This window comes from Dipodomys ordii, unplaced genomic scaffold (genome assembly GCF_000151885.1).
Source record: "Dipodomys ordii isolate 6190 unplaced genomic scaffold, Dord_2.0 Scaffold119, whole genome shotgun sequence".
In the NCBI taxonomy this organism is placed as follows: Eukaryota; Metazoa; Chordata; class Mammalia; order Rodentia; family Heteromyidae; genus Dipodomys; species Dipodomys ordii.
In genome coordinates, this window is record NW_012267335.1 from 5,632,595 (window position 1) to 5,642,215 (window position 9,621).

At 50.8% G+C, this 9,621-nt stretch overlaps 1 protein-coding gene across 1 annotated transcript in view; it reads right to left on the reverse strand.

The window, feature by feature from the left end:
• Positions 1–5,912: 5,912 nt before the first annotated feature.
• Positions 5,913–9,621, reverse strand: part of Noct (nocturnin) — a 5,332-nt gene continuing 1,623 nt past the window's right edge. The window contains exons 2-4 of the mRNA XM_013029510.1: positions 9,387–9,524; positions 7,408–7,769; positions 5,913–6,821 (exon numbers count right to left, since the gene is read on the reverse strand). Of these exons, the coding sequence (XP_012884964.1) occupies positions 5,986–6,821; positions 7,408–7,769; positions 9,387–9,524 (1,336 nt within the window). The 3' untranslated portion in view covers positions 5,913–5,985. The remainder of the gene's footprint in view (positions 6,822–7,407; positions 7,770–9,386; positions 9,525–9,621) is intronic.

Below are 9,621 nucleotides of genomic sequence, written 5' to 3' on the forward strand. Positions count from 1 at the left end.
GGGTAAAGACTTTTTTTTTGGCCAGACCTGGGGCTTGACCTCAGGGCGTGGGCACTGCCCCTGAGCTTTTGCTTAAGGCTACCACACTATCACTTGAGCCACAGTGCCACTTCCGGCTTTTTGTTTCTCTGGTGCTGAGGCATGGAACCCAGAACTTCATGCATACCAGGCAAGCAGTCTATCACTAAGCCTCATTCCTAGCCCCAAAGATTGTTAGACCATACTTCTTAAGCAAAGACAGGCACTTGTAGATTTTTTTAATACTTGCTAAGACTCTATATGTAGAAGACAGCTATAGATAAATTTAAATTTTAATCAAAGGTGAAATAATGTGTCTAGGATTTGGGAGGTATTGTATTCAGTTGGAATTGTCACACAGGAGTCACCCAGAAATTAAAAAAAAATCTTTTTAAAAGAGATCTGGTTTTTAACTCTTGAAACCCATTGTTGCTTAGATTTTCTGTGATGATTAAATTCTTTGGTTTAAATCAGAATCACCAATGCCATGAAGGAGTTCTTAGAAAATGTGGTATTGGATGCTAACTGCACAGTTCTGAGCACTGTATCTAGAAAGATCAGTGGAAAACAAAATATTCAAAATTTAACTCTGGTAGACTTCTTTTTGATTCAGAAAATCAGATTTTTTCAAAATAAAAAAATTAACATTTAAGTAAATCCTTTTCTATGTTGTATTCTTGCTCTAAAAGAACAAGTACATTTAAAGCCTACATTTGGCAGCATACATGTTGACAGTATGTACTGATGACGGCTAATGTCTCAGTGTGTGCCCTCCCTGATTAGTACTCAGCCCCTCCAAACTATCATCACTCTAACATATTGGAGAAAAGCCGCGTGAACACGGCTTAAAGCGCTGCTTTTTCCTGCCTCATTAGGTCTTTAGGACCAGTCTGCCCATTTGCTGGGCAACTGTTTTTTTTTTTTTTTTTGGTTGGTTGTGGGGCCTGAACTCTGGGCCTGGGCGCTGTCCCTCAGCTCTTCAGCTCAAGGCTAGAGCTCTACCACTTGAGCCACAGCACCACTTCCGGTGTTTTCTGCTTATGTGGTGCTGAGGAATTGAACCCAGGGTGTCATGCATGAAGTCAAGCACTCTACCACTTGAGACACATGGGTGGGGGGTGTATTGTATGTAGAATTCAGGGCCTTGGCTTTGTTTCCATTGTAAAACAGTTCCATTGTTTTCGTATGATCTTCACTCTACTTTTAAAAATTCATTTGATTGTCCATGATACCCTTCTTTGCTTTACTTTATGCCTAAGTAACTCATCTACTGTTTTTTGGTTTCCTAAGAAAGGTTTTTGTCTATGAGGCTTATTTCATTGGAGTTGTAAGAACTAAAGGAGTAAGCTGGGCACTAGAACTCATTCCTGTAGTCACATCCTAGCTACTTAGGAGGCTGAGACGTTGGAGGAAGTCTATGAGACTCGGTAGCCAGCAAAGTGCTGTACTAGAGGTATGGCTCAAGCAGTAGAATGCTAGCCAGGTGCAAGAAAGCTGGTGGCTCACACCTGTAATCCTAGCTACTCAGGAGGCTGAGATCTGAGGATCACAGTTCAAAGCCAGCCCAGGCAGGAAAGTCCGTGAGACTCTTTATCTCCAATAAACCACTAGAAAACTGGAAGTGGCGCTGTGGCTCAAGTGGTAGAGCGCTCGCCTTGAGGTGATGCGCGTAGGGACAGTGCTCAAGCCCCACGACCGACAAAAAAAAGCTTAGCAAAAGCTCAAGGCCCAGAGCTGAAACTTACCCAGCACACAGGCACAGATGCAGACAGACTATGGTTAGGGATTAGGGACACATGCCTGGCACAAACACCAAGATGATTGCATTTTAATGTATAGTTTTTGCTATACATACAGTTTTTACTACCAAATCTATTGGTATTCCAGGCTAGATTTTGACTCTCCAGTCTTAGATAGGTTTATCTAACTGCTAACCTACTGTTAACTACTGTGTCCAATTAGACTTTTCCCTCCAAAATCTGTTGATCTAAGCTCAACAGTCTAAGGGCTGCAGGAGGACACCTGGGGTGAGGGATGGGGCTTCTCTCTTCGCCAGCAAGTCCCGTCAGTTGTGTCTTCTGTAGGCCTCCCTCCTCCCTGCCCTACGGTTCTCACAATGCCTGCTGCCAATGTATCTTTTGTACCGTGAGCTTTCTAAACCACAAACTCTACCACAGCACTGTGGCCACTTCAAATGCAGTGGCATTTTGATGAAGACAAGGCTGCAGCATACAAATCCTGGACTGTGCGCATCACTCTGAAGTTATTTTCTCTTCCAGACATTTCTGGGCTTCAGACATAAGGTAGTAGGTAATTTTCCCCACTATTCCAGGTACCCATTCCTCATTATGCCATTCCATTGACAGCCTCTTGCGGACGCCTCTTTCCTCCGTCTAGATATGAGTTCCATTTCAATGTATTGAGACATTGAAACAAGTTCCTGAGATGGGCTTCAAAACCACTCGGAGTGGAGTGAACTCTGAATATGAAGACTGGAAGGAGTAAGTACACAGACACTGGGGAAGAGAAAGCAGAGTCCACCAGAGCAGCACTATTGGTAGGGAACAAGCACGGACATGTGGCCATGCTCCCACAATCCTATGAGATAGATTACTGATTGCCATGTGAGAGGGAGTGCACTGGTGGTAGCGGGATAAGTGATGAGTATTGAAGACCTGGTCCCCTGCTAGGGACTAACCCCACTGCCTACTGCACTTGGGAGGGACACACATTTCTGATGGCTAGAAACAAGCCAGGTTAATGATCAGGTCAACTTTCTAGACAAAATCTTGCCTCTGGGGTTGCTTACAAAGCGTGCCACAACCCTTGCGTTTTAGTCTCTTGTCCTCTCTCGGCACTGCACACCGCAAGTGGAACTAGTTATCAAAGCAGCTTCTCTTTCCCTGCACCTAACAGCTTTTCTGTTCACAGAACTGCAAGTCCTCTGGAATCAGGACTCATGTACTTTATATACTCTGTCCCCCCAAATTAAAATCGATTCTAGGCTGTAGGGACTGAGGGCACCGTGAAGGCAGCCCCAATGGTGAGGTGAGATTGTCTGCCCTGTGCAAGAGTCAGTACATTGGATTTGCTCCTGTGTTGAGAGTGCAGGCCTTTGAAAGGCTCAAGTACAGCAGTAAACAGATGATCACTGCTGGCTACCTTTCCAAACATTCAAGTGCAGTCTTTCTGGACGCAGCCAGCCCAGGCTGGGCCTGGTGGTTCATACCTGTCATCCTAGTTACTCAGGAGGCTGAGATCTGAGGATCGTGGTTCAAAGCCTGTCTAGGCAGGAAAGTCTGTGAGACTCTTATCTCCTGTAAATCACCAGAAAACTGGAAGTGGTGCTGTGGCTCAAGTGACAGACGCTTGCCTTGAGCTTAAGAGCTGAGGGACAGCACACAGGCCCCGTGAAACCCATCACCATTTAATTACTCGAGGTGGTGCTGTGGCTCACAGTGGTAGAGTGCTACCCTTGAACACAAAGAGGCTCAGGGACAGTGCCCAGACCCTGAGTTCAAGCCCCCATGGCTGACCAAAGGAAAAAAAAAAACCTGACTGCTGCTGCTTAGTAGTCTGAAACCTGACAGCAAAGTTACCTTCTGAGATTCTGTTCCCTACTACAGCATGTTTAACTTAGAGAAAATTGGCTTTATCAACATCATTTTAATGAACGCATCCCATCATTGTCCCAAGAGCACACAACAGGCAGATGGTGTGAGTTCTAGGCCATGAGGAACGAACTGCCCTGCATCAGTGTCACTGGCGTCCCCAGTCACTCGCTCTGCTCAAATTACAATGTCTGGGGCAGGGATCAGACATCCGCAGCGCTACTGAACAGCGGTGTTGAGAACCACCGCCACGAAGCCACAGGAGAGCCTTGTATCTGAACTTGCGTGTTTGTGAAATGTTCATCGGGAAAGTGTATTCTGAGATAATTAAGTATTGCAAATGGCCATGCCTACTGGTACAGTGGCTCCAGTGGTAAAATACCCGTCTAGCAATCATGAGGCTGAATTCAATCCTCAGGACCCTCTCCTCTCAAAACAAAGCAAAAAACCCCAAACCTCTCACGGGTACCAGGACTGTGGAGACAGGTCAGTTTGGGCAAATCTTGAGACTGTCTGAGAGACCCCAAACCTCATCCTGTGTACTTTGGCACTTGCTCCTGTGCTCCTCCACCATCTCTGGGAACCCGGTGGCTCGAGGCACAGCACAGCGAGACTTGCCCCTTCAAAGACACTGCTTCAGAAAGCAAGATCCCAATGCCAGCAGTGCTGCTAGTCACAGGAGCATGCTGATGGTTAGAGAGCAGAATTTAAATTGAAAATACATTTAACAGAGACCAATTTCCTATTACAAAGACTGCCATTTAAAATAGAGCCACATTAGTTGAATAACCTAGAAAAAGCCATACTTGGTTCAAAATGGTAGGGCTATAATGAAGTCAACCCTTGTTTTGGGAGGATCAAGATAGTTCCCAAACTATTAAAAATAGTTTTACTGTTAATGGAAAAAAGACTATCATCTATCAGCAGTGCAGCAATGAGTTTGAAGTTTAAGTCCTATTTAAGAAACAGAATTAGGGTTTCAGTTTTAGAGTAACTGCACTCAGTTCAGCTCGCTGTTGTCTGAAGACCCGACCTACAAGTTGAATTAATCTTCTGGCTCCCAGATTAGTTTTAGACCATGCCCCTTCCGCCTTCCCTCCCAGCAAAGGTAGGGGCGGTCTGTGAAGGCTAATGTCCCAGGCAGCCTACTCTGCCGTGCGGCGGTCCTTACGCTCTCACAAATGCAATTTTAAAATGATGGACAACTGACTGGGTGCTTTGTAAGGTTTACCAATTGATGGGAACCAGAATCAGATGGCAGCCACATTACGAGTCCCTTAGGATTTGTGTTGCAGTCTAAAACATGTAGGCAAAGATAAAAGATAGGTTACCATCTAGTAAATTTATGCACAGAATATGCTGTAATGTTTCACAATAATTAATAAGCTTTGGTTTCGAGTGTCTTGACAAAGAGAAGGATCAGATGACTGAGGTAGTCCTGTAAGTTTCCAAATGCTCAGGAGCAGCACGTTTGTCTTGGTGTCAGGCAAGGGGAGGAAATCATCATCCGAGAATGTTTCCAACCTGGTGCCATTAGAAAAAACCCCAAACCCAAGCCATTCGGAGCACTAGCTTTAGAAGACGTATTTATTCCTCTTCACTATTTACAGTGAATCGCCAGTAGGCTTTGTCTAGAAGAGGCTTCATCTGTAGTCTCTTACCGCTTTCTTAGGCACTGCCGTAAGTGGTCAACAGCCCCTACTGTGAAAGAAGCCATATACAAATAGGGGGGTCAAGTAGTTGACAGATGTACACCAAAATTAGCCTAATGAAGTATAAATACATAGCAGTCACTAAATAATGGAGAACTGGAATCTGTTTAAGAAACAATCTGAAACTGTGTAGGTACCAGGGCTGTGTGTGATCGGGGAGCCGAGCCTGCTCTCATGGACAGGGCTGCGGACACTGTTACACCAGCAAATGACAGCATCGCCGAGATTTAAGAAAATCACTGTGTCTGTGTCTTACGTTTTTGCACAATGCTCTGATTTACTTAAGTTTTACAAGAAGATATAAAAAAATAAATATTGCCATGCATATCTTATTGACATCAAGAAAATGAATAAATAATGGAAACGCTCTCTCTCGAACTTGTTCCTGCATACTCATTGTTAATTATGAAGGACTCAAGCAACTTTTGAGTTTCACAGCATCCTCAAACTGAAAAGGCTTCACAATGGGCCCGAATGCCCTCCAGCCACTGCCTGAGAAGGTGAGGGAAGGGAAGGGGAGGCAGCCCGGCGGAGTGCCGAGTCTTCTCCAAAGGCCTGGTGGACCCCTCCCCGGCCCCTTCTTGTCTGGTTCCCCGCAACACCCCAGTTAAAGACTGGAGTGGTTAAAACGGTGCGCAGCCCGTTTACAGAAGTCCATGAGGCGGCTCCTTAAAGCTGAAGTCACACACGAGGGACAGGTGGTCTGAGGGGTAATTGAAGGACGGGAGCCGGTTGGGTCCGATCTGTTCCTCGGTGAGCAAGTCCAGAGCGGAGCGCACGCTGAGCGCGTGCTGGGAGTACCAGATGTAGTCCAGGGTGTGGCGGCACTCCCCCGAAGTCCGGATCTTCCAGGTGGTGTACGGCGGCTCCGACTGCCCGTCGGCGCTGAGCAGCTTATAGGCGCTGCTCAGGTTGAGGCTGGAGGAAGCGAAGTGCCTGTAGACCTCCTCGGTGGGCTCCGCGTTGAAGTCCCCGCACACGATGAGGGGGGTCCTGGCCCCCTGCGTGATGCTCTGCAGGTTCTGGAGAAGGTCACAGCCCTGAGCCGACCGGAACCGCTCCCAGCCGGTGCGTGCTTTCAAGTGCGTGACCGCCACGCACAGCTGCCGCCCAGACTCCCTGCACTCCAGCGTCTGCGCGATGGCCACCTGGTTGGTTTTCAGTGTCATGGCTGTCAGCCTAATGTTGGCACTGTTGATGAGCTTGAACCGGTTCTGGAGGAAGAACAAGGCACAGCCATCAGGCCCATTGTTGTGCTCCACATCCAGACAGGGCGACCAGGGCTTGGGGAGAAAGGTGCACTGGTAGCCCAGACGGCTGAGCAGCGGCTGGAAGGTGTCAAAGTAGTGGTCCACCTCTTGCAGACACAGGATGTCGGGCTGGTAGGCCAGGATCTCCTCCAGAATAAGACACTTCCTTTCTTCCCACCTGAGAGCCTCCGCCGGACACTGCACGAAGTTGTCCTTGCCTTCTCCAAGGGCTGAAAAGAAAAAGCCGGTCAGCCGTCAGCCGGGGCAGATCCACGACCTGCGTGGGCTCAGGGACGAGCCTCCTTTATGTTACAACTATTCGTGTGCTGGAAGACTGTGTCAGCTAAATGTGTGGGAATGGACGACGTAACTAGACCCTGCTCAGGATACACGGGCAGCCTTTCCTACTTAATGCACACACACCTGCCTGGAAGCATGGAAGAGATCAGCAAGTTGGCATGTTCCCTCCTGTCCCAGGAAACTGACACATGAACACATAAAATAGGTCCTTGCTTTTTAAATTTTTTCCTAAAATTTCAACTGCTCCTCGAAGCAGCGCCACAGACGGGCGCATGGTGTTTAAATCTGACAGTGCTGTGGTGGACAGAATAGCGCAGCAGCAGCGTGTGCACATGGATCCGCAGAGGTCTAGCCTCAAAACAGGCCCCCACCTCCCTTGAAAATGTGCCTTGGGCCGCGTGCCGGGGCTGGCAGCTGGAGGTGGAAGGCCGATCCTCTGAGCTGCCCACCCCGCAGGCCGCCCGGCTGTCCATGCCCGGCTGCCCTCCCCTGTCCCCTGTCCCCAGGGCCGCGTACCTTGGGCGAGGATGTTCCACTGCATGACCCTGATGGGCGGGTGGCTGCTGGGGCACTCGCTGCTCACGCTGCTCACGCTCACGAAGTCCCGCTGGAACCGGGGAGGCCGGGTGTGCAGGACGGCGCGGCATTCCTCCAGAAGCTCCTTGGGATCGATGGGCTCCAGGTGCTCAGGGTCAGGGGACAGCAGGTACTCGGGGTGCGGGGCGGCAGCGCCGCTGGTCAGCGTCTTGGCGAGAGCGCTGTAGAGCCGGCTCGTGCCGTGTCCCATGGGAGAGGCTGGGGAGGCAGAGGCCCGGTCAGCTCCCCACAGGCCAGCTCCCCACTGCCCGTCCCCAGCTCTGCCCCGGCTGCCCACCCGCCTGCTCAGCCAGCCTGCTCACCCGCCTGCTCAGCCAGCCTGCTCAGCCAGCCTGCTCAGCCAGCCTGCCCACCCGCCTGCCCACCCGCCTGCACAGCCAGCCTGCTCAGCCAGCCTGCCCACCCGCCTGCCCACCCGCCTGCACAGCCAGCCTGCACAGCCAGCCTGCCCACCCGCCTGCTTAGCCAGCCTGCTCAGCCAGCCTGCCCACCCGCCTGCTTAGCCAGCCTGCTCAGCCAGCCTGCCCACCCGCCTGCACAGCCAGCCTGTTCAGCCAGCCTGCCCACCCACCTGCACAGCCAGCCTGCTCAGCCAGCCTGCCCACCCGCCTGCTCAGCCAGCCTGCGTGCCGGCCAGGTTCCTGCCTTCTACCACCTACCACCAGGTAACCTTCCCACAGCGCACCTCGAACAAACCCCGATTCCCCCGAGGGAGAATGCCCTCCTCCTGACACCTTGTACCTGCATTTTATATTCTGTAAACCTGGCCTGCCAAAGCCACCTCCTTTCCCTCCCGTCTTCACAGGAACCTGATTCATTTTCAGAGTACTACATGAGGCGGCGGCAGGCTATGACAGACGTCTTCAGTCCTAACCACCTTTGTGGGGTGATACACGATTGAAACCTGCACCCCATTTGTCTGGTACTTCAGGACTGGGCTCTCTGTGGGATGCGTGAACATTACTGAGCAGTGTAATTACACCAAGTGCTAGACCTTGAAAATTCTAGAAAATGAGCTGCGTGGTAATAGGTGGTTCAAGGCCAGCCTGTGCAGAAAGCTTGCCAGATTATATCTCCAAAATAGTAAAAGTAGGGCTGGAAGTGGGCTCAAGTGGTAAACACCAGCTGACCAAGTATGAGGTGCGAAGTTCAAATCCCAGCACAAGAAAAGTAAGTCTAGAAAATGGGCTGTTACGGGGAGGGAGTTCAGCTGTTTTCCATCCAGGAAAAATGTCCTGACTTTCCCAGATTCCCTGGCACTCTGGGGTGGGGCCTGGGGGGTAGGGGCTGAGGAGGGAAGGAGGGAGGGAGGGAAGGTCCACAAGTGCTTTCCAGAGCTGCTTTTTCACCCCTTTATTATTAACTCATCAAGAACAGTCATCAACCAATGAGCTGACCCCGCCTTTGCCACCCCCCTCCTCACCTCCCAGACCTCACCCAAAGACAGTGCTTGAAGGGTCTACAGACGCAAGCGCAAGCGGAGGGGTTGGGGGCGCGGCTCAGGGGTGGAGGGCTACAGCGAGCGAGAGCATCAGGGGCACAGGCCTCAAGTCCTGGCCTAGACCACAAACAACAAGAAAACAAGGAGGGCAGGTGGCTCACACCTGTAATCCTAGCTACTCGGGAGGCTGAGATCTGAGAATCATGGTTCAAAGCCAGCCCGGGCAAGAAAGTCTGTGAGACTCTCATCTCCAATAAACCATGAAAAAACTGGAAGTGGTGCTGTGGCTCAAGTGGTAGAGCACTCGCCTTGACTTGAAGAGCTGAGGGACAGCGCCCAGGCCCAGAGTTCAAGCCCCATGACTGACAAAAACAAAACAACAAAAAACAAGGAGGCCCTGCAAAACGGAGTGTCAGCATGGAAGCACATGGTCCAGCATGGTCAGCCGAGCACGGACAGCGGGCTGTGCGTGGGGTGCGTCAGGAGGTCGCAGCGGCTGTGCGTGGGGTGCGTCAGGAGGTCGCAGCGGCTGTGCGTGGGGTGTGTCAGGAGGCCGCAGCGGCTGTGCGTGGGGTGTGTCAGGAGGCCGCAGCAGCTGTGTGTGGAGAGTGTCAGGAGGTCGCAGCGGCTGTGCGTGGAGAGTGTCAGGAGGCTGCAGCGGCTGTGCGTGGGGTGCGTCAGGAGGCCGCAGC